Source organism: Dama dama, chromosome 10 (genome assembly GCF_033118175.1).
Source record: "Dama dama isolate Ldn47 chromosome 10, ASM3311817v1, whole genome shotgun sequence".
NCBI lineage: Eukaryota > Metazoa > Chordata > Mammalia > Artiodactyla > Cervidae > Dama > Dama dama.
In genome coordinates this window covers 20833359-20859542 of record NC_083690.1, presented here as the reverse complement: position 1 = coordinate 20859542, position 26184 = coordinate 20833359, and the positions used below count along the sequence as shown (strand labels likewise).

Sequence of the window (26184 nt, the reverse complement as noted above, 5' to 3'; positions counted from 1 at the left end):
CCAGAAACTGGTGAGAATGGTTGCTTCCAGCAAAGGAGTAGTAGATAACTGGGTGACAGGGCCATAAATGAGATTTACTTCTCACTTGGTGACCCTTTCATAGGCTCTGAATTATATATCATACACATATTATTTTAAGAAGTTAAATTATTTAAACTGAAAAATAAAGGAAAAACATTCTACATTTCAAGGTAGTACGTTTAAATACATACGTAAATATTCTCTCTTGAAGAGGAATGAAAAACAAGATAATCAAAGTTCTTTCCTTTTATTGAGTCACAAGAATCAATGGCTCATCTGAGTAACTTAGTGCTTTTCTTTGACTCATACTACTTTGCTAAATCACATTTTAGATTTTTGATATTCAGAGCATAGAAAGATAAACTATTAGTTGCTTAGTCGAGTCGGACTCTTTGTGACCCCAAGGACTGTAGCCTCTGTCCATGGAATTTTCCAGGCAAGAATACTGGAGTGGGTTGCCATTTCCTTCCCCAGGGGATCTTCCCAATCCAGGGATTGAACCCAAGTCTCCCGCACTGCAGGTAGATTCTTTACTGTCTGAGCCATCAAGGAATACGCACTCCCAAATTTTAACTAAATCCTTCTGGATGTTATTTTACTCCTAAAGAGTGAATTCTATCTGGATAAGTAACTGTATTTGTAACTAAAGATTCTCTTTAAATTCCTCATCAGTACCCTTTAATTTTGTAGCCCCATCTCTGTAACTGCTTCTAGACCCTACCATTTAGAAAACTGTCTCAGGAGGTCTGACCTCAAACAAGATCATCAACTTATTTTACATTTCTTAACAAGGTTGAAGAAGGATTTTTATGTCAACTGCAACTTGATCTACATTTTAAAATTAAGTGAGAAATAGAGATGAAAATAAAACAACAGATCTGGAAACGTATACATTCTCTAAGGAGAAAGAGCTTCAGAGAGAGATAGGGAGAAAAACAAACTCATGAACTAATATCCCTATCCTATTATCTTTAAGAATAAATTGAGTTTTAACATTAATAGGAATACATGGGATTATGCCTGCCCCTATAAATTCTACATGACAATATCAAGGGAAAGTAAGCTGTGCTATAATATTTATTTTTTAAAAAAACTTAAAACCTGAGATGATTGAATTAGAAATTAAATCCTGCATTATTTGGCGTAGGTATAGTTATGTTATTCTTTAGTGCACAGTCTCTGAACAGGCCCTATTGGCCTCTGCTGTGGGGCTGTTTTGTGCATTTGTACACTTCTTAGCAGCATCCTTGGACTCTGCTCACTACACGCCAGTAGCTTCCCTTTAGTTGGGAGAATCTAAAATGTTTACAGACTGACAAATGTCCCCTGGGGGATAAAACTGCTTTAGAAAGAAGAAAGCAAAATTACAGGAATCTTTCCTTTGTGCATTTTTGTTGCTTTTAGTTTGGGAAAAGCCTGTGTTGTGTTTTGAAATTAAACCAATTTTGCAAAGTACGAGAGAATGTGTAATATGTGTGTCATACCCTTGGGCATAGCTTAATGGCATAAGAAATGCTGAGAAACAATTGTTAGAAAGCCAAATGTGTTGATTTTTCAATGATCACACAACAACTTACAGTAGAAACTCAAATCAATAATATTAAAAAGCAAATCACCACCTTAAACTAATTTATATTTCTGTATGTATTTGTCTAGACTGATCTTTATTTGACAGAAGATACCAATACCATTAAGAAGAGGAAAAGACTCAGGTTAGTGGCAGCTCTGAGTCATAGGCCTGGGAAACTTATGTCACAGTGTGAGCAAAAATGAAATTCATTAAAATAGCACTTCATACAAAGCAATTAAGGTCTGGATGTCCTGGTCTTGTGGTGAGAATTCTGAAGAGCTGATGGGACTGCGTGGAGTCTATCTGATGGCAGTACGCAAATGGTGCTCTTTGATGATTAGAGAGTCCTTATTACTGAGACTTGATTATCTTCATAAACATACCAGGGTGAGTGCCTTCTAGACAAACTTAGTTAGCACAGGTTACTTACTTCCAGTGAATGCTATCCATCGAGCATATTTTGTGGCTTCTCTTCGCCAGTGGGAAGCCACCAACAAACCACAAGTGACAGTCAATGAAATGATTCCCATGATGATAAAAAACAGTGTGGTGACCCACTCTGGGGGAAGCCGAGGTGGGATGCATGTCCGGTCTCGTCCATGGATTGTTTGACACTGTCGCACGAGGCCCACAGTGAGTGCTCCTGGGGAGACGCAAAACATAGGAACATGTTAGTGGGTTTGGCACACCCAGGGAACAGTCCCTACCAACACCCCTTAAATCTTATTTCTCTCTGAGTGGGTCATCCAAGCACTTAATTCCACTGAGTCCTACTCTGCAGCATTCTGCTGTAGTCTGCTATGTAGAAATACTTCATTGAACATGCAAAGTAAACTTAAACCCTACAAGTCACAGAAGGCAATTAATTCAGTCATTTGTTACTTTTCTGGGTGCTTGCCTCAAGCACTGTTCTAGGCTCCAGGGGAATAAGTGAACAAGAGAGATGAGGTTCCTGCTCTCACTGGGCTTATCATTCTAGCAGAAAGAACTGAAACTTTTCTATTCCCAGATCTAAGTCTCACCTATATTGTTTTGACTGAGAAGAAACACACTTTTTTAAAAAAATTAAAGACAAACTTGAAATATTTCTAAGTGTAATATGTAAATAAAATTAAATAATGGATGAAATACTAGAGCCAATATTATTCTATTAAATGTAAAAGGTCTAAGAATGTTGCAATATATGTACTTTTCCATGAAATTCAAGAAAATGCTAGAAAAACTAGTAAGTTCACCCCATTTGGTAGGTTCAGCAATTTTTGTACAGTGTAAAAGTGCTCACATTGCTAAATCATTACTAGCACGCGTCAGCAAAAAAGCAGAGAGGCATCAGTGCTAATTTTTAAAGTACCCCTTCTCCTATTTAAATAAATGAAAGTGTTTTTTGTAAAAATTAAGTGCTATTTTTAAACAAACATGTTCTCATGTCAAACCAAGGAACCCCTCTATCAAATTTGGGGTAAATAAATTTACAGAAATCTAGACAAGGAAGATGAAAAAGTAATTATTTTACCCCTTTCTCCACTAAGAAGAACAATTAAAATGTTACTTTTGAGTAAAACTTGCTTGCTTCTCCCTTTAAGAGCAACTGCAAATGGGAAAACAGCTGCCAAAAATATAAGAAAGGAGCCACTGAAAACATAATATATTTCTGCATCTTTTGTTGGTCTTATTTTCTCATTATGAACAACTACAACAAAAAGACATTAACCTCAAAATCATAGCACGTGCCATGAACAAGTTCCTCTGTTGAGGCCTTTTGGGAAGCTGCCCTTGGTGGGAGAAGACAGACGAGGGCTGGAGCTGTATACATATGTGCATACGTGGGGCTGTTGGTCGGGGGTGCTGCTTTCCTGCAACTTGCCTTTGCCATTCGTACATTTTTAGAAATAATCAATGTATTCAAAGAAAACAAACAAACAAAAAACCAGCTCTGCTCTCAAAATTGAGTTGTGGTCTTTTTTTTCTCTAAGGCTAACTCTGACTGTAACTTTTCAAGAGTGGAAGACAATAATTCAAACGACTTTTTCTCTCAAATCATCTGATAATTAGGTGCTTCTTGTGATCTCTGAAAAGGTGCAAAGAGCATTATAATTATGGGATCATCTCCAGCAAGGTGGAGGAGATGAGGGGCGGGAGAGGGACAGAAAATGAGCAAACCTCCATAGTAATGCCACACTATGCCTCCTCCTATAGCTGCTGTTTGGAGTGGAGTGAGTTCATAGGCTCGGTTCAAAGTTTCGGACAATCACTAACCCCCCAGATCTGGGATTGAACCTGTGTCTCCTGCTCTGGCAGGCAGATTCTTTACTACTGAGTCACTTAGGGAAGCCCAACCTTTTTAGTATCCTGGTAATTGCTTGAAACCAGAAAAGGTGTGACAATAGGGGTGAGGAGGTACCAGGGAGTTGCATAATTGTTCTTAAAATGAAACACTAAAAAGTTTTCTTGAAAAGGAAACTTGGGGGAGAGGGTGTACTATGATAAGCCATTTTAATTTGGGAAATAAAGAAGGCATTCACAGCAGTGCTGAAGCACTTCTATCAGAAAACTATTCCTGATCACTCAGCAAAAAAACTTCTAACAAATTACCCTCTGTAGTCACTATCTCATTTATAAAAGCTCTAATTACTGTGAGAATAGACAACAGGCAATGAAAGACCCTCTGGAAAAATTCAATATTATGGATTCTGATTACAGTAACAACTTTCTTCACGACTTAAATATCAATACAAAGATACTTTCATCAGTAACTCTAAATAGCCAGCAGAGTGAAATTTAAATTTGAGAATTATTCTTTGCTGGTAAATATTTGAGGCTGTAGGTTCAATATATCTCTCCTTCAAAACATTTCTTAGTATCCTTTTGTTGTCCCTCTTACTTTCCATTTATGGACATGGCAAGGAGGACTCAAATTTAATTTTCTGCGCTGTAGATTATTACGTTTTCTGAGGAGGACTGCTTTCTCCTTCTCTCCTGAGAGGCACACCACACCAAGTGAATACAAAGATAACAAGTAAGAAAATGAAAATTATAGCTATCAGTTCAGTTGTTCAGTCATGTGCGACTCTTTGTGACTCCATGGACTGCAGCATGCCAGGCTTCCCTGTTCATCACCAACTCCCGGAGCTTGCTCAGACTCATGACCATCGAGTCCATTGAGATAGCTATACTTCCTAGAAATCAAATGGCGATAACCTGACACATGTTCAGCTTTAAAAGAGGAGTTATGCTCCTATGTTTACAAAAGGCCTTATCATCACAAATCAAGACCAAATATTCAACAGCTACGTTCTGGAAGAAAAGAAAGCTAATACTAACAATAAGGTATACTGTATGTAAGAAAATCAATTCACAAATATTTTATTGAGTGTTTCTTATGTGCTCACATTTTTGTAGTGGTTTGAGACTACAAAATGAATACTCTGTCACACTTTCAGTTAAAATAGATTTTTTCCCCTTAAATTATGCAAGTGTTATTGCAAATAGCAGTTAGTCAACATTGTTGCTAATATTCATTGTCTTAAGATTCTAGGGCAATATAATTTATATCAGAGTTACATATTTTCCATAAGCTGTCTGGATGTAGGGCACTGCAAGGGTAATTGTGCTGCTATTGTTGAATGTGGTAAATTCAGGTACTGTGAGTACCCAAACTTTCACCAGGTCTTTAAATTTCATCTTTTACCTCAAAGTATTATCTCCCACCTGCAGATTCAAGTCCACCACTCACACTGACTAGCCAAGATCTTTTATATCCTCCAAATTCTCTGAACACAATCATAGACTGTATCACATAACTGTGCACTTGATTTTTTAAAATAACTTTTACTTATTTGTCTATTATTTCTGGCTTTGCTGGGTCTTCCCTGCTGTGTGGGCCTTTCTCCAGATGCGGTGTGTAGGCTTCATCACTGTGGTGGCTTCAGTGGTTGCGGCTCCCGGGCTCTACAGCACAGGCGCAACAGTTGTGGCGCACGGGCTTAGTAGCTCCGTGGCATGTGAGTCTTCCCAGATCAGGGATCGAACCTGCCTCTCCTGCATTAGCAGGATTCTTAATCAATGACCCACCAGGGGAGCCCCATGCACTTGATTTTAAGGTAGCTTCTTTCAGACCCAAACAGAAAATGAGGGAACTGAACGTTTTACTTCACTGAAAGCCCTCAGAATGGCCTGCAGCAGTGGGCGCAAAGCAGGAATTAACAAATATTTGGTGAAATTAAAAAATAAACTAAATTTAAAAATCACAGTGCATTAACTAAATTCTCCTATAGAACTCAGTGTGATTTCTTGAAGCACACTAAATTAAGCATAAACTTAGCCATTCACTAATTTTTTGCTTTATCCAAGAGGTCTTCTGTTTCTTGAAGGGGTCTGTAATTCCATTTCCCAAACAGCCAATCCATCTTTACCCTGCAGCTGTTTCCTAGGTAACCAGTCTAGCCAAATAAAAGACTTGCACACAACAGGAAAAAGGAAATCAAACCAGGAACTATAGCATGCCATATGCCTCTTAGTATCTCACCTGTGTATCAAAACACAGAAAAAGAAGTCATAATTTCCTGTTAAGTGGGGAATTTTAACTGAGGCTTTTGACACCCATCGTCTACGGATCCAAACACTGCTGAGATGATTTAACACAGCCAGTTTGAGCACGTCTGTTGCTACAAGGAAGATGATTACAAGGTATGTCATCACCACGTGTAAAAGCCGTGTTACAGAAAATCTGAAACACCGGAGTTGTAAAGCACTAAGGCACACATACCCACCAACCCGTCAGAGCAAATTGAGTGCAGTAACTGCTCAATAAACTGGCCATAGATTGGGTTTTCCAATATAGGCTTGAATTTGAACAAAACGGTGAAGTTATTTAACGTTTGCTATTGCCCTCTCCCATCTTCCCCTTGAATTTTCTTCCTACTCGTGTTCTCTTCTTCTCATGGGGCTCTCTTTGTTAGTGAAAGGTATCGGGAACTGGCCCACCCAATCGCTACCACTGATGTGGATCTCTTACTCTACTTTCTCTCTGGGGATATAAACATCTGATATTGGCAAGCTAGCCTGCTAGTAATGTAAGGGTCTTAATGATTGATAAAGGCTTATCATACTGCCCTTTGCAAGAGCATCTGTTTAAGTAAGGGACGATATTCCAACCGAACTGAAAATTAGAGTTCTATGTTTTAGTGACAGGTTGGCTGAGGAGATTTAGGAGACTCTGGAGGCAGGTGAGAAGAAGCCTGATAGGGGCCCCAATGTGGGCAGTGATATACACCTTCCTGTGTAAGTCATAGCCTAGCAGCTCATACTTTAAATGAGTAGGGACACAAGTACAGAAAATAATAGTCCACAGGTAACTTAAAAACTTCACATATTTAATTTTTTTCCTCCAGAAGCACTGCTAGTGATGATTATTTTTTATCAGCTGTGATTTCTGGGTTCTACCTTAAGAAGCTGATGTTTACTTGCAAAGTTGGGTCCGACTCTTTGCTGCCCCATGGACTGTAGCCTGCCAGGCAAGAATATTGGAGAGGGTTGCCATTCCCTTCTCCAGGGGATCTTCCCAATCTAGGGATTGAACCTGCATCTCCTGCATTGGTAGGCCAGTTCTTTACCACTGAGCCACCAGGGAAGCCCACTTTTAGAGGTTCAATTCAGTTCAGTCACTCAGTCGTGTCTGACTCTTTGTGGTCCCATGAATCGCAGCACGCCAGGCCTCCCTGTCCATCACCAACTCCCGGAGTTTACTCAAACTCATGTCCATCGAGTCGGTGATGCCATCCAGCCATCTCATCCTCTGTCGTCCCCTTCTCCTCCTGCCCCCAATCCCTCCCAGCATCAGGGTCTTTTCCAATGAGTCAACTCTTCGGATGAGGTGGCCAAAGTACTGGAGTTTCAGCTTCAGCATCAGTCCTGCCAAGGACCCAGGACTGATCTCCTTTAGGATGGACTGGTTGGATCTCCTTGCAGTCCAAGGGACTCTCAAGAGTCTTCTCCAACACCACAGTTTAAAAGCAAGAAACAAATCAGATTTCCCTAATTCACCACTTCCTCATTCTCTCCCGTGTCCATCTCAAGTCCGCTGCACTCTATATGAGAACGATCCACCACCCCCTATCACTTCAGTAGATGCCTTCGTCTGTTACTTTTCAGAAAAGATAGGGGCCATCATACAGCAACTCCTTAACTGTTCACCATCGAAACTTAAGAACTTATCTGTGTATACTTGTTCTTTCATCGTATTAATCTTTCCTTTGTTTTGGATCCTATTCCCTCTTACTTTCTCTGGGAGCTTGCCTAACATTATTTTCTTTCTCTTCTGGATTGCAAGTCTCCCCTATCTTTTTTTTTTAAGACCTGTTTACTTTTTGTTTTTTGGCTGCACCACCTGGTGTGTGGGATCCTAATTCCTTGACCAGGGATGAAACCCAGGCCCCTTGAATTAGACATGGAGAGCAGTAACCACTGGACAGCCAGGGAAGCCCCCCAAACCTCCCCTAGTATAAAACAGGAGCACCTCATCATGTCGAGTCACCCTCTGGTCTCAGCATGCCTGTGCTTCTGTCCACTCTGCCTAGCATCCTTTGTCCCCGAGCCTGGTCAAGAGTTCCTGTCTCCACTTCCCTGGGTCTTGTTCACCCTTTAATCTACTGTAGCTTGGCTTTTACTCCAACCACGCCCTGGCACAGCTCTTGCCAGGCTCATTCATTCCACACTGCTGACTTTGATGGATATTTCTAAGTCCTTTTCTTAGATATAATATCTAATATAACTTAGCATTTGATATAACTTCATTTCCTCTGGTTATAGTGACTCCATATTCTATTTATTTTCCTCTTGCCTCTTTGGTTTTACTTTCTCTTTTTTCACAGGCACGTTCTTTCTCTGCCATGGTGTTTTTAAGGGATCTTTGTTGGATCTTATTTTTCTTCTACACACTGTCTCCTCGATTTAAGTCCAAGTGGCTTACAGAAGTCTGGATGATATTGCTTCTTTTTTCCTTTTTTTTCATATTTGGTGCTCAAGTTCTTAAATTAATTCTTAAATCATCTCCAACATGCATGAGCACATCAGGCTTTCACACATGCTGTTCCCTCTGCTTAAACTACTCTTTCAAACGGTTACTGCCTACAATTTCAAATTCTAGTCACAGCTTAAAAGTCACTTCTGGGAAGTCTTCCTCGACAAGCTCTTACATTCCCATTCTGGGCTGATTGCTCGTCTATGGTTCCATGGCCCCAATCATACCATTATAACTGTCTCCTTATTGAACTTGAGGGAAATCCTAAATTTATAGCCAGTAGGTCAGAAATGCCCGCTCACCCCAAACTTGCGGCAGTGTATGAATTAGGGGCAATCTTGTGGAAGACAGAGCCCTTAATCTGCGGGATCTGTGCTAACTCTAGGTGGCTACTGTCAGAACTGAAGTGTATTACAGTGTACTCGGGCATTAGAATACATACATTTACACAAAAACTTGTATATGTATGTCCAAAGCATTATTCATAATAACAAGGAAAGTGGAAACAACCCAAATGTCCATCAACTGATAAACAAAATCCATAGATTATTATTCAGAAATTTTTTTAAAAAGTACTAACACAAGCTACATGTATGAACCCTATGTTAAGTAAACAACAACAAAAAAGCCAGACACAAAAGACTATACGGTGCATTATTCCATGTGTATGAAATATAACAAAGAGGTAACAGAGACAGAGATTAGTTGCTGCCAGGGGATAGGGGAGGTGGAATTGGGAAGTTTGGGGTTTCTTTTTCCTGGGCTGATGCAAATACTCTGGAACTAGATATTGGCAATGACTGCACAGCATTATGAATATACTAGAAATCACTGAATTGTACACTTTAAAATGATGGATTTTATCTCAAACAAAACCCAACAGATTAACCAACTTAATTTCAACAGTATACCAAAATTTTTGCCCCAATATCCCTCTATTACCTCCCTTTCTTTTGTACTTATTACCATGTAAATTACATCTTTATACATTGTTAGCCCATCAACACAGTTTTATAATTATTACCCTATTTTAAAGAAAAAAAAAGCGGACTTCCATGGTAGCTCAGTGGTAAAAAAATCTGCCTGTCAACGCAGGGAACACGGGTTCAATCCCTGGTCTAGGAAGATCCCACATGCTGCAGAGCAACTAAGCTTGTGCACCACAACTACTGAAGTCCAAGAGCCTAGAGCCTGTGCTCCACAACAAGAGAAGCAACTGCAACGCAAAGCCTGCACACCTCAACTAGAGAATAGCCCCTACTTGCTGCAACTGAAGAAGGCCCACACCGCGCAATGAAGACCCAGCACAGCCTCAATAAATAAATCAACCTTTTAAAGAGGAAAGGATTACTAGCAAAAAGACATTTATACTGACTTTTATATTCACCTTTGTAGTTACTTTTACTGGTGGATTTCTTCAAGTGGATTCAAAACAGTGCCTCATGCCCTTTTATTTCAATTTGAAGACTCCCCTCAGTATTTCTTACAGGACAAGTCTGTTTGTGGTGAATTTTCTCAGTTTTTATTTATCTTAGAATATCCTGATTTCTCCTTTGTTTCTGAAGACAGTTCTGCAGAATTTTAAGTTGACAGTCTGTTTCTTGCAGCATTTTGAATATGTCATCCCACTGCTCTCTGGCCTCATGGCTTCTGATAAGAAGTCAGTTGCTAATGGTTTTGAGGATCCCTTGTATATGAGGATTCACTTTTTCCCTGCTGTTTTCAAGATGCTCTTCATGTCTTTGGACTGTTTGACTATGATGTAGCTAGGTGTGAATTACTTTGAGTCTATCCTGCTTGGAATTTGTTGAGATTCTTCAATGTGGAGATTAAAGATTTTCATTAAACTTGGAGAGACTTTGGTCATTATTTCTTCAAATTCTCTTCAAGCCCCTTCCCTGTCCCCCTTCTGAGACCTGTTATGTATGTGCTAGAACACAACACTCCCCCCTTAACCACAGTTCTGCTTTCCAGTTTGTTACCTGCGGTCAACCGCAGTCCAAAAATACTAAACGGAAAATCCCAGAAGTAAACAATTCTAAACTAAATAATGATTCTAAATAAAATTGTTCAAAGTTTTTGGGGTCACAAAGAGTCAGACACGACTGAGTGACTGAACAACAAAATGAAATAAAACAATTAGGTTTAAAGTATGAGCTGTTTTGAGTAGCGTGATGAAATCTCACACCATCTGTCTCTGGCCCACCTGGGACACGAATCATCCCATGGTCCAGTGGGTACACACTGTATGGGCTACTGCCTGTTAGTCACTTGTTGTTCAGTCACTAAGTCATGTCTAACTCTTTGTGACTCCATGGACTGCAACATGCTAGGCTTCCCTGTCCTTCACTATTTCCCAGAGCTTGCTCAAACTCATGTCCAGTAAGTCGATGATGCCATCCAGCCATCTCATCCTCTGTCGTCCCCTTTTCCTACTTTCCCAGCATCAGGGTCTTTTCCAATGAGAAGGCTCTTTGTATCAGGTAGCCAAAGTACTGGAGCTTCAGCATCACCATCAGTCTTTCCAATGAATGTTCAGGGTCGATTTCCTTTAGGATTTTTGGTCATGTAAGTTATCCAAGAGACTGCCGAGGTATCCCAGTGCTTGTGTTCAGGAACCCTTATTTTACTTAGTAATAGTGCTAAAGTACAAGACTAGTGATGCTGGCAATTAGGCTATGTAATGTGAAAGGTGACAGTTTTCAGTAAGAAAAAAAATTGTATGCCGAGAATGCTAAGATCTATAGTAAGAATGAACCTTCTATCTGTGAATTGTGAAGATGGAAAAAGAAATTCATGCTATTTTTGCTGTTGTACCTCAAACTGTATAAGTTATGGCCATAGTGTATTAAGTACTTAGCTAAGATGGAAAAGGCATTAAACTTGTAGGTAGAAGACATGCCAATTGATGGCAATGTGTTACATCAGAAAGCACAGAGTCTATAGGAAAACATCAACAAAGAATTCCCTAAAACAAATGATACCAAGCCATTCACTGCTAGTAAAGGATGATTACATAGCTTCAGGAATAGGTCTGGACGGAAGAATATAAAAACTCCTAAAGAAATTGTATCTGCAAACGAAGAACCCACTGCCACATTTCTGGCAGTCTTGAAGTTAAAGACAGAGATCACATTCACATAACTTTTATTCAATATAATGTTATAATTGTTCTCTTTTAGTTCTTGTTTTTAAGCTCTTTCTCTGCCTTATTTATAAATTAAACTTCATCACAGGTATTTATGTATAGGGAAAACATAGTATAGAGGGTTGAGAACCACCTGCAGTTTCCAGCCTTCACTGGGGGTTGTGGAACGTACCCCTCAACGGGGCGATAAGGCAGGAACGACTGCATTTCCCTTACTGAAGTATAAGAGCTCTTTAAATATTTAAAAAATCAGCTATTTATCTGTGATTTGAGCTACAGATATTTTACCCCAGATATCCTGACAACTCCTGCTTTTTTCTAAAGATAGGTTTACCTTCAAAACTTGCTTCTTGTCAAAGAGATGATCAGACCTAAAGAGTAACATTCAATTACACTTGGCAAGAAACGAGCTTCTTAAATCCTGGAATTATTTTCTTTTGGAATTTAATATTTTACATCACCACATAAAGCCTCTGGTGCTAGAGATACAGTGAAGTGTGCTATTTAAAGACCACAAGGCAAAGAGAGGAACACAAGCAGAACCCAAGAAATTCACTTCACTTACTCTAGCTTAAGAGAGGATTTCCTTTTAACTTCCAAAATTAAAGTGCTTGAAAATACTTCCACAGAGTGCTTTCTTTCCAAATAAACTTTCCAGCCACAAAACAGATGTAAACAACCTCAATCAATAAAACAGAATCAAATAACCTCAACAGATCAAATATATATATGATGGCATTAGAAATCAATGGAAATAATGGATTAAGAATTAGAAAAGAACTAACTTTTTAGAAAGTTAGAAAATAATTTTCTAATTAGAAAAGAATTAAGATAGATTCCTATTAATACCCTGTATCAAAATAAGACAGCAGAAATATAAAAATTAAAACCATAAAATAAAAATAAAAAGGAAAATAGGGGCTTCCCTGGTGGCTCAGCAGTGAAGAATCCACCTGCCAATGTAAGAGACGAGTTCAATCCCTGGTTCGGGAAGATCCCACGTGCCCTGGAGCAGCTAAGCCTGTGTGCCGTAACTATTGAGCCTGGACTTTGGAGCCCAGGAGCCCCAACTCCTGAGGCCGCATGCTGCAACTATTGAAGCCCACGTATCCTAGAGTCTGTATTCAACAAGAAGAAAAGCCACGGCAATGAGAAGGAACCACAACAAACAGTAGGCCCTGCTCAGCACAACTAGAGAAATGCCCGCGCAGCAGCAATGACCCAGCACAACCAAAAACAAACAAATATTAAATCAAATTATTTTTTAAAAAAGGAAAACATTCTAGTTGACTGTGTGGTCTTAGGAATGGGGAAGACCCTTCAACTATATATGCAAAGTCAGATTCTATAAAGAAAAAGATCATGATTGTAATTTAAAAGTAAACAATAATCACTGTGCAATACATATGAAGGGGTAATATTCTTTATATATAGCAAGTCCTTTCAAATCAATGTGAAATCAAACATCAAAATTGAAAAATGGACGAAGGATATGAATAAGCAATTCATATAAGATGGCATACAGGATATCTAAAGTATATATACTTTATAAAGTTCATGTTTTCCAATAATCAAAGAAATGCAGACCAAAACAATATTTCTATTTTTTGGCTACGGGAAAAATAAAAAATAAGAAAAAAAACCACAAAACACCAGGTTGAGGAGGTGAAGTAAGACATTCTCCTATAAGATAAATTTCTAAACGTATTCTTCAGGGCAATTTGGCAGCATATATTAAAACCTTCAAAAATATATCTGTATCTTTCAATCTAATACATACAAGAATGTAGAATACGGTAAAGCTGGCATTTCAAAATATCAGGGAAAAAAATGTGCCAGTCAATGAATAGCACTGGGGCAACTGCCCATTGTTGGGGGGAAAAATAAAGTTAAATATTTAAAATTATGGATAAAAATAAATTCAAAATGTTATATATAGCTAAATATAAAAAAACAAACAAACCCTACAACTATAACCCTGAAAAGATGTTAAAAAAAAAAAAAAAAAGACACAAAACCCTCAGCTCATAAAGAAAAAAGAGATAAACAAAACTTTAGGGACTTCCCACCACCACCGGTGGTGCAGTGGTTAAGAGTCTGCTTTGCAATGTAGAGGACACGGGTTTGATCCCCGTTCATGGAACTAAGATTTCACGTGCTGCAGAGCAAACGAGCCCGTGTGTGGCAACTACTGAGCCCGAGCAGCACAATTAGAGAGCCCGTTCGCCGTCAATGAAAGATCCCACACGGCACAACCAAAACCTGACGCAGTCAAACAAAGAAATAGTTCAAAAACCCTTTAAACTTATGACGAAAGAAACCGTAAATAATGAAAAATAAACCTGAAAACCAAAGTGATGCTGGGAGAAAATATTTGCAAATATATCACAGTTTAATATTTGGAATATATGAAAAAGTGCCAGAAATCAACGAGGAAAAATTAAATACTTCAAGTATACAAACAGAATGAGTGGCCAGTAAGACAAAAAGATGCTCAGGGAAGTCCCTGGCAGTCTTTGGTTGGGACTCCGGCTTTCACTGTGGAAGGCCTAGGTTTTATCCCTGGCCGGGGAACTAAGATCCCACATGACTTCGGCATGGCTAGGGAAAAAATGCTCAACTTCATAATAAACAAACACAGATTAAGACAAAATACCATGTTTTGGCCATTAAATTGGTAAAAACTAAGGAAATTTGTATTATCTTAGTACTGGAAAAGGTATGGGGAAGTGAATACTATTTTACACACTGTTGGGATGGTGGGAAGAAAACTGGTACAGTCTTTTGGGAGACTAATTTGAAATAATAACAGCAACCACATCAGTTAGTGCTTATGCAGTACATGTCCCAGGTACTATTCTAAGTGCTTAAGATAAACTAGCTCATTTCATCTCTTTCTAATACTACGTGTGTCTTAGTTGCTCAATTGTGTCTGACTCTTTGCAACCCTATGGACTATAACCTCTGTCCATGGAATTCTCCAGGTAAGGATATTGGAGTGAGTAGCCATTCCCTTCTCCAGAGGATTTTCCTAACCCAGGGATAGAATCCAGGTCTCCCGTATTGCAGGCAGATACTTTACCATCTGAGCCACCTGATCTGAGTCCCTATAATACTAAGAGGTAAGTACTATTATTTCTCCAGCTTATAGATGAAACACTGAGCCACAGAGATGTTGCATAAAATCATACACAAAGACACTGAACCTAGGAAGTTTGGCTCTAGACTCTGTTATTATCCACTATGCTATATTATAGGGCTTCCCAGGTGGCTCAGCAGTAAAGAATCTCCCTGCCAATGCAGGAGATGTGAGTTCAATCCCTGGGTTGAGAAGATCCCCTGGAGAAGGAAATGGCAACCCACTCTATTATTCTTGCCTGGGAAATCCCATGGACAGAGGAGCCTGGCAGGCTACAGTCCACGGGGTCGCAAAACAGTTGGACGCAACTGAGTGACTAAACAACAACAACAAAATGCTATATTACACAGCAGCTAGCAGCCTTGGAAATACACTGCTCAGATTTCCCGTGAACACACCTTGAAATTTAACTCCAAAATGCGGTTAGCCTACAGCTGTGAGTACCTTTTAAGATTCACTCATTTTTCAAGATCAAGCCTTTTTTTTCCTCAGACAGCCTCTGGTCAATAACGGAGCATAAAGGAGTTCGAGGGCCTAGCCACTTCTGCCCAACACAGCACTCCTCCTCTAAAAGGTAACCTTTACTTCAGAGTGTCCCACAGAGCTGGCTGACTCTGAAATATCTGTATCATGCTCTGACCACTGTCTCTCACCTTTTGTGTCTGCCCCCTTGTTTTTCATAGGCACTAACTCTCAAATACTATTTGCAGTTCTAATTCTGTCTCAGTCGTCAGCTTCCCAGAGGACTCAACTGATACAACTGCCTTTCTAGCAAAACTTTAAGCAAAGCCGCCTTTTACCCAGCAGTTTCATTTGTACATATGTAATCCAGAGAAAATTCTGCATATATAAAGAAAAAGGTACAGATGTTCACTGCATTATTATTTATAATAGTCAAAGAAACCTAAACACTGATGGATAGAGGAATGGTTAAATTAATTATAGTACACACACTAAGGAATACTGAAAAGAATGAGATAAGTCTGTGCATATTATTGTGGAAAGATTTCTTAAGACATCATGAGAAAAAAGTAAACCATAGAACAATATGTATCATGAGATTCATTTATTTAAAAATGTACATTTCTGTAAGTACACATACACACAGATGCATAGGAAACTGAGTAACCACTCTTACTTCTGGAAAGGAAAGATGGAGGGGGGTAGGAAAGTTAGATATGAGCAAGAAAACCTGTATTTTCTTTTTTTTTTTTGGCCATGCCGCATGGTTTGCAGGATTTTAGTTCCCCTGCTCAGGGATTGAACCTGGGCCCCAGCAGTGAAAGTGCCGAGTCCTAACCATTGGACGGCCAGGGAATTCCCGCAGCTTTCATTTTAAAATTTAAAATGCATTCACATACAGTTGATCCTCATTATTTGTGGATTTCATACTTGCAAATATGCTCACCCACTAAAGTTTATTTGTAACCCTCAAAGCAACAGTTGAGGCACTTTAGTGGGCATCCAAAGACAACAGCCTGTGTGCAGGATGGCAAGAAAGCTGAGTCACCTAACATACACATTTTCAGTTCAAGTCAAACCAGGTGATGCTCTGCCTGTTTCAGCTCTCATACGGAAAACAAGTGTCCTTCCCATGGTCTCTTTATGCCATGTTTTTACATTTGTGAGGTTTTTATTGGTGATTCTACTGTTCACTTTTTAATTTTTTGGCTGTGCTTCTGGGCACGTAGGATCTTAGTTCCTCGACCAGGGATCAAATTGGCACCCCCTACACTGGAACCGCAGTCCTAACCACTGGACCCCCAGGGAAGTCTGGAATTGGCTGTTTACAATGGCCCCCAAGTATAATGCTGACGTGCTGCCTAGTGTTCCTAAGCACAGGAAGGCTGTGGTGTGACTTTCTGAGAAAAAACATGTGTCAGATACGCTCTGTTCAGACATGAGTTATAGGGCTGTTGGCACTATATTATTATATATTATTATTAGTATATAATATTCATATATTAATATATCATTGATTTATTGAGTCCTTAAGGGGTCTTTAAACAGAAACACAAAACTAGGTAATGAATTGACTGGTTGATGAAATGTAACCATAGGCTCACAGTAACCTAACTCTTAGGGACAATAATCCACTATTTACTAACCCAGCACTTACAGTGAATTTATAGAACATAACTACCAAATGAGAATCAAATCAAAGTTAAAAAAAAAAAAAGGCAGAGGAGTTATGTTAACCAGAGTCCATTAAAAATAGAGAAATAAAGTCCTCAACAGGGGTCAAGTGTCCTTTTAGTTCTCCTGTGCACTCAAATTCCACATCTCTGACCTTGCTACTTTTCACGTGGTGCTGACAGAGCTGTCTGCACTTCTCTAAACTTAAGTTTTTCTTCACAAAGCCCCAAACAAAAGAGTTAAAGAAATCAGAACAAATAACTATTGACACCCTAGGTTCATTCAAAAAGACTGAAGATTTTAATATGAAAATGACATCTTGGTCAGCTTGAACCTGAACCAACATATTAGCCACTAGCCATATTTGGTTATTAAGAACTTGAAATACGTCTATCGTAATATTTTTTAAACAATAATCAAAAATCTTTTTAAATTTAAGAAATGCAGAGAGCAGACAAATTTTTATTTTCAGGATCCAATAACTATTCATTTTTGTTGTTGTTTAGTCACTAAGTCACGTCTGACTCTTTGCGACTCAGTGGACTATAGCATGCCATGCCCCTGTCTTCCACTATCTTATCGAGTTTGCTCAAATTCATGTCCACTGAAGCAGTGAAGCTATCTAACCATCTCATCTTCTGCCGCCCCCTTTTCCTTTTGCCTTCAATCTTTCCCAGCATCACAGTTTTTTCCAGTGAGTCAGCTTGTCGCATCACATGGCCAAAGTATTGGAGCTTCAGCTTCAGCATCAGTCCTTGAAATGAATATTCAGGACTGACTTCCTTTAGGATGGACTGGTTTGACCTCCTTGCTGTCCAAAGGAGTCCCAAGAGTCTTCTCCAGCACCACAATTCAGAAACATCAATTCTTTGGCCCTCAGCCTTCTTTACGGTCTAACTCTCACAACCATGCATGACTACTGGAAAAATCAGAGCTTTGACTATACGGACCTTTGTCAGCAAAGTGATGTCTCTGCTTTTTAATATGCTATCTAGGTTTGTCACAGTTTTCCTTGTAAAGAGCAAGCATCTTTTAATTTCATGGCTGCAGTCACTGTCTGCAGTGATTTTGGAGCCCAAGAAAAGAAAACCTGTCACTGTTTCCACTTTTCCCCCTTCTAATTGCCATGAAATGATGGGACTGGATGCCATGAGACCGGATGCCATGATCTTAGTTTTAATTTTCACCTTTTTAAATTATGAAAGTATGATAACACATTTATAGGACTCTTGGAAGATACACAACAAGGTTACATATAGTTCCACTATATATTAAAATTATTTTTAAGTAGATAAATTAACATTTTTAGTTGGAGTTTCAATAACAAACTCTCAAAAATTAATAGAAGCAATATACAGAGAAGTAGAAGGATACAGTTGATGTGAAAAGCACTGTGAACCAATTCAACAAATTAACATTTATACAATCTTTGCACAACAGTAGGATACACATTCTACTCAAGTATCCACAGACTGTAAACTAGGAGACACTGGATCATATCCAGGGACATAAAACAAGGTGCAAAAATTTCATGGTCTAAAGGTACTGACTGGTAAAGGAGTATATCAAAGCTGTATATTGTCATCGTACTGATTTAACCTATATGAAGAGTACATCATGTGAAATGCCAGTCTGGATGAAGCACAAGCTGGAATCAAGATTGCCGGAAGAAATACCAATAACCTTAAATATGCAGATGACACCACCCTTATGGCAGAAAGCGAAGACCAACTAAAGAGCCTCTTAACAAAGGTGAAAGAGGAGAGTGAAAAAGTCTGCTTAAAACTCAACATTCAAAAAACTAAGATCATGGTATCTGGTCCCACCACTTCATGGCAAATAGATGAGGAAACAATGGAAACAGTGACAGACTTTATTTTCTTGGGCTCCAAAATCACGGTAGATGGTGACTGCAGCCATGAAATTAAAAGATGCTTGCTCCATGGAAGAAAAGCTATGACAAACCTAGAGAGCACATTAAAAAGCAGAGACACTATACTTTGCCAACAAAGGTCTGTATAGTCAAAGCTATGGTTTTTTCAGTAGTCATGTATGGATGTGAGAGTCAGACCATAAAGAAAGTTGAGTGCTGAAGAATTGATGTTTTTAAACTGTGGTGTTGGAGAAGACTCTTGAGAGTCCCTTGGACTGTAAGGAGATCAAACCAGTCCATTCTAAAGGAAATCAGTCCTGAATATTCAATGGAAGGACTGATGTTGAAGCTGAAGCTCCAATATTTCAGTGAAGTATTGGAGTTCTCCAATCAGCTCCACCTGATGCGAAGAACTGACTCATTGGAAAAGACCCTGATGCTGGGAAAGACTGAAGGTAGAAGGGGATGAAAGAGGATGAGATGGTTGGATGGCATCACTGACTCAGTGGAGAGGAGTCTGAGTAAACTCTGGAAGTTGGTGATGGACAGGGAGGCCTGGGGCGCTGCAGTCCATGGCATCACAAAGAGTCCGACATGACTGAGCAACTGAACGGAACTGAATTACAATTGCAAGCTATAATGGAAACATGATTAACCTAACAATATAAAATAATTACAAGCAATATGGGGGGTTAAGTAGAGTGATGTAGTGGTCTCAGTTTTTTGAATGTTGAATTTCAAACCAGCTTTTTCACTCCTGTCTTTCACCCTCATCAAGAGGCTCTTTAGTTCCTCTTCACTTTCTGCCGTTGAAGTTATTTCATCTATATATCAGAGGTTGTTGATAATTTCTCCCAGCAATCTTGATTCCAGCTTGTAATTCATTCAGTTTGGCATTCTGCATAATGTATTCTGAATGTAGGGCTTCCCAGGTGGTGCTATTTTAAAGAACCTACCTGCCAATGCAGGAGACATAAGAGATGCAGGTTCAATCCCTGGGTCCGGAAGATCCCCTGGAGGAGGGCATGGCAACTCATTCCAGTATTCTTGCCTGGAGAACTCCATGGTCAGAGGAGACTGGTGGGCTACAGTCCACAGGATCACAAAGAGTTGGACATGACTTAGCATACACACATACTCTGCATATAAGTAAACAAGGTGACAATATACAGCCTTCTCATACACTTTTCCCAATTTTGAACCAGTTCATTCTAACTGTTGCTTCATGACCCACATACAGGTTTCTTAGAAGACAGGTAAGGGTGGTCTGGTGTTCCCATCTCTCTAAGAATTTTCCACAGTTTGTTGTGATCCACACAGTCAAAGGCTTTAGTGTAGTCAGTTAAGCAGATTTTTTTTCTGGAATTCCTTTGCTTTGTCCATAATCCAAAGAATGTTGGCAACTGGATCTCTAGTTCTTCAGCCTTTTTGAAACACAGCTTGTACATCTGGATGTTCTTGGTTCACATACTACTGAAACCTACCTTGAAGGATTTTGAGTATAACCTAGTCAGCATGTGAAATGAGTATAATTGTACGGTAGTTTGAACATTCTTTGGCACTGCCCTTCTTTGGGACTGGAATGAAAACTGACCTTCTCCAGTCCTGGCCACTGATGAGTTCCAAATTTGCTGATGTGTTGAGTGCAGTACCTTAGCAGCCTTATCTTTTAGAAGTTTAAGTAGCTCAGCTGGAATTCCATCATCTCCGTTAGCTTTGTTCGTAGTGATGCCTCCTATGGCCCACTTGACTTCACATGACAGGATGTCCGGCTCTAAGTGAGTAAGCACACCGTCTTGGCCATTCAAGTCATTAAGACCTGTTTTGTATAGTTCTTCTGTGTATTCTTGCCAACTCTTGTTCATTGTTTCTGCTTCTGTTAGGTCTTTACCATTTCTGTCCTTTATCATGCCCATCCTTTCCTGAAATGTTCCCTTGGTATCTCTCCCTTTCAAGAGATCTCTAGTCTTTTCCATTTTATTGTTTTCCTCTGTTTCTCTGCATTGTTCAATTAAGAAAGCCTTCTTATATCTCCTTGCTATTCTCTGGAATTTTGCATTCAGTTGGGTATATTTTCCCTTTCTCCTTTGCCTTTTGCTTCTCTTCTCAGCAATTTGTAAAGCCTACTCAGACAACCACTTTGCCTTCCTGCATTTTTTTTCTTTGGGGTGGTTTTGGTCACTGCCTCCTGTACAATGTTACAAACCTCTGTTCATAGATCTTCAGGCACTCTACCCGGTCTAATCCCTTGAATCTGTTTGTCACCTCCACAGTATAATCATGAAGGATTTTACTTAGCTCATACCCGAATGGCCTAGTGGTTTTCCATGCTTTCTTCAATTTAAGTTTGAATTTTGCAAAAAGGAGCTGTTGAGCTAAGCCACAGTCAGCACCAGGTCTTATTGTTGCTGACTGTATAGCACTTCTCTGTCTTAGGCGGCAAAGAATATAACCAATCTGATTGGATGTCCATGTGTTGGGTCAACTCTTGTGTTGCTGGAAAAGGGTGTTTACTATGAGCAATGTGTTCTCACTCTTGCCATCTCTTGCTTGACCATGTCCAACTTACCTTGATTCATGGATCTAACAGTCCAGATTCCAATGCAATATCGTTCTTTACAGCACTGGACTTTAGTTTCACCACCAGATACATCCACAACTGAGCATCATTCCTGCTTTGGCCCAGCTGTTTCATTCTTACTGGCGCTCTTAGAAATTGCCCTCCACTCTTCCCCAGTAGCATACTGGACACTTTCCAACCTGGGTGGGGCGAGCACACCATCCAGTATCGTATCTTTTTGCCTCTTCATACTATTCACGTGGTTCTCGCAGCAAGAATACTGGAGCGGGTTGCCATTTCCTTTTTCAGTGGACCACATTTTTTGTCAGAACTCTTCACTATGACCCATATGTCTTGGGTGGCCCTGCAGGTCAAGGCTCATAGCTTCACTGAGCTAGGCAAGGGCCTTCACCATGACAAGGCTGTGAGCCATGAAGGGGATTCTTTTTTGTCAGTTACCAAATATACTACCCACCAACGACCACAGCCAACATTAGAGAATTCAATACAATTTATTTATAACATGGGAAAACACAAATGAACTTTTTGACCAACCCAATACAAATATCATGGGCGATCTAGTCCAAATGTTGCTCTTCTGGGAATCCTCTGGTGGTACAGTGGTTACAACTCAGTGGTTTCTCTGCTGTGGCCTGGGTTTAATCCCTGATCAGGGACCTAAGACCCTGCAAGCCACAAGGGGAGGTAAAAAATACCAAAACAAAACAAATACTATTCTTCTTATGCCTTTCCCACTCTGGTAAAGTGTCATGAGAAAATATGCTGCATTTTTCTCAAATACCCAGACTTCACACTATGAATTAACTACAGATGATAGATAAAATCTTGACTATGTGATAAGAGATTACAGCAAACACCAGATTCTTTCCTTTCACTTAGTTATATTATTGCTATTAAACATAAGTTCATCAGATAATGCAGAATAACTTGTTAAGCTGTTTGAAAGCTATCCTTATTTAACATGAGGGCCAGTGAAGGGCAGCACAGGATATTGGCTAATAGCATAGTAAGCCATAGGAAGTCTGTCTGGGGTACTGTCACTCACTAGCACTGTAGCTTTGGGCAAGTAACTTATCCTACTTCACTTTCTTCATCTGTAAAATGGAGATAATAAAGGCTACCTATCTTACAGGCTACTGAAGATTAAGTGAGTTTAATATTATAAAAAGCTTAGAACAATGTGTGGTACACAGAAGTGCTTAATAAATTAATTATTAACATTGAGAAGATGTTTCATATAAACAAAACACTTCTGGCTACCTAACTTGGGGAACACATAACTAAACCCTTTCAAGTGCATTCTATACAACTATTTCCTATACTATTTTTAGACAATTGATATTTCAGAATTTCTCAAACCGACCTCAACTGAATACATATTTGAGGCAATCGAGGCATCTTAGCCTATCTCCTCATTTGTAAACAGAGATTTTCTATTATCTATATGGGCTTCCCAGTGGCTCAGTGGTAAAGCATCTGCCTGCCAACGCAAGACACTCAGGTTCAATCTCTGGGTCAGGAAGATCGTTTGGGGGAGGAATTGACAACCCACTCAGTATTCTTGCCTGGAGAATCCCATGGACAGAGAAGCCTGGCGGGCTACAGTCTATGGGGTTGCAAAGAGTCAGACATGAACAACTAAGCGATTGAGCAGGCACGCATGCACACATTATTATACAGGGTTGCTAAAAGTATTTAGTAAGTTAAGTACAGTATAAACAGCATAGTGCCTAGGTGTTCCTCCCACTTAGTTTCAACTGATTCCTATGTATCCAAATCTAGAGAAAGATGAGCAGATTGGTTTTCTTTGCCCTGAGCCAGGGCCCTACATTCACTTGGTAAACTTCTGGTGCTCAGGTAAAAATAAACACCCTCCATGTGTAAAATGATGGCAAGCATCCTATGAATTGTGATCAAAGTCCATAAAAACTTGAGGAGAAAATGAATGTAATTATGTTTCAGCAAATCACAGGAACTATCTTTTGAGTTGAAAGTCAGGTAAATTTTAAATACTTATTAAATGCTCTGTATATGCAGTTTATTATTCCATGAAGTGAGACAGGTTAAAAGCATTAAAAAAAAGGTGTAAGTAAATCTCCAGATGACATAGTCGTGATGAATTATCAAGAGAAAAAACATGTTTTTAGGATTATTTCTTACTTTGAAAACTGTCAGGTAACTGCTGACTGGGTCCACCAGTCAGAAGCCTAATGCTTGTGCATGCGTGTTTAGTTACTCAGTGGTGTCCAACTCTCTGTGATCCTTTAGACTGAGTCCTGCCAGCCTCCTCTGTCCATGGAATTTTTCAGGCAAGGATACTGGAGTGGGCTGCCATTCCGTCCTTCAGGGTATCTTCCTGACCACGGACTGAACCCACATCCCCTGTGCCTCCTGCACTGAGTATGCCTTTACTCACTGAGCCATCCAGGAAGCCCCGTGCTCCTCAGAGGGGCTGAAATTCCTCCGTGGGGAGTCTGCTGCATCTCCCAGAGCAGCTGTTTTGGACTTTTCCATTCTCTGCAAATTCTCTTATGCCTGGCCAGAGTAGATAAACTCGCTTCTCACTTAAAGGAAAAAAAAAAACCCGAGGTCATGTAAATGAAGCAACCTCATTTGCCCTCCTTTTCACCTGAAAACATCTCTGAAGCTCAGGGCATAATCTCAGAATTTCTCTATACCACTTCTTCTTGTGTGTTTTTGTCATTGTTGCTGTTGTTTTAAGAGCTTAACAGTAATTTTCACAGTGATCTTTTAATTGATGTATGGTTGATATAACATCCTGTTTCTTTTAAAGGAGATGAACTCCTCCCTCCCAAAGCTTTGCTGTTGTTCAGTTTGTCCTGTCTACTTACTCTTTGCAACTCCACGGACTGCAGCATGCCAGGCTTCCTTGTCCATCACCATCTCCCAGAGCTTGCTCAAACTCATGTCCATTAAGACAGGGATGCCATCCAGCCATCTTGTCCTCTGTCATCCCCTTCTCCTCCTGCCCTCAATCTTTCCCAGCATCAGGGTCTTTTCTAATAGTCAGCTCTTCGCATCAGGTGGCTGAAGTATTGAAACTTCAGCATCAGTCCTTCCGATGAATATTCAGGATTGATTTCTTTTAGGATGGACTGGTTGGATTTCCTTGCAGTCCAAGGGCCTCTCAAGAGTCTTCTCCAACACCACAGCTCAAAAGCATCAATTTTTCGGCATTCAGCCTTCTCTATGGTCCAACTCTCACATCCATACATAACTAATGGAAAAACGATAGCTTTGACCAGACAGACCTTTGTTGGCAAAAGAATGTCTCTGGTTTTTAATACCCTGCCTAGGTTTGTCATAGCTTTTCTTCCAAGGAGCATGCGTCTTTTAATTTTGGGGCTGCAGTTAGCATCTGAGGTAATTTTGGAGCCCAAGAAGATAAAATCTGTCACTGTTACCATTGTTTCCCCATCTATTTGCCATGAAGTGGTGGGACCAGATACCATGATCTTCGTTTTTGAACGATGAGTTTTAAGCCAGCTTTTTTACTCTCTTCTTTCACCTTCATCAAGAGGCTCTTAGTTTCTCTTTGCTTTCTGCCAGAAGGGTGGTGTCACCTGTATATCTGAGGTTATTGGTGTTTCTCCTGGCAATCTTGATTACAGCTTGTGCTTCATCCAGCCTGACATTTTGCATGATGTACTCTGCATATAAATTAAATAAGCAGGGTGACAATATATAGCCTTGACGTACTCCTTTCCCAATTTTGAGCCAGTCCGTTGTTTCATGTCTATTTCAAACTGTTGCTTCTTCACATGCATACAGGTTTCTCAGGAGGCAGGTAAAGTGGTCTCATATTCCCATCTCTTTAAGCTTAACCTTTACCTGATTTCCTTCCCACCCTTTCTTTTGACTTCAGTTGCCTCCTGGACCAGTGTGTCTTAATATTTAACCATATCAGAATCCCTTTAATGGGTGCATGTATGTATCTTGTGGGGGTGTGAAGGGGGTTTGCTGTCATTGTTCTTTAGTCGTTAAGTGATGTCTGACTCTTTGGAGACGCTATAGACTGTAGCCCGCCAGGCTCCACGGTCCATGGGACTTCCCAGGCAAGAATAGTGGTGTGGGTTGCCATTTCCTTCTCCAGGGGATCTTCCTGACCCAGGGATCAAACCCATGTCTCCTGCATTGGCAGGTGAATTCTTTACTGCTGAGCCATCAGGAAAGTACGAGGAGGGGGTACTTGTGTTAAAATGCTGATTATCTGGTTCTCAGACCTACTGAATCAGATTCTCCTTATATGGCACATTTTATTTTATTTATTTATTTATTTTTATTTATTTATTTTTTTTTTTTAATTTTTATTATTATTATTATTTTTTTTTCCAGTGGGTTTTGTCATACATTGATATGAATCAGCCATGGATTTACATGTATTCCCAATCCCGATCCCCCCTCCCACCTCCCTCTCCACCCGATTCCTCTGGGTCTTCCCAGTACACCAGGCCGGAGCACTTGTCTCGTGCATCCCACCTGGGCTGGTGATCTGTTTCACCATAGATAGTATACATGCTGTTCTTTTGAAATATCCCACCCTCACATTCTCCCACAAAGTTCAAAAGTCTGTTCTGTATTTCTGTGTCTCTTTTTCTGTTCTGCATATAGGGTTATCGTTATCACCTTTCTAAATTCCATATACATGTGTCAGTATGCTGTAATGTTCTTTATCTT

At 39.8% G+C, this 26184-nt stretch overlaps 1 protein-coding gene across 1 annotated transcript in view; it reads right to left on the bottom strand.

The window, feature by feature from the left end:
- MOSMO (modulator of smoothened) overlaps positions 1 to 26184 on the bottom strand; it is a 75765-nt gene that overhangs the window by 9563 nt on the left and 40018 nt on the right. The window contains exon 2 of the mRNA XM_061152992.1: positions 2022 to 2234. Coding sequence (XP_061008975.1) covers positions 2022 to 2234 — 213 coding nt within the window. The remainder of the gene's footprint in view (positions 1 to 2021; positions 2235 to 26184) is intronic.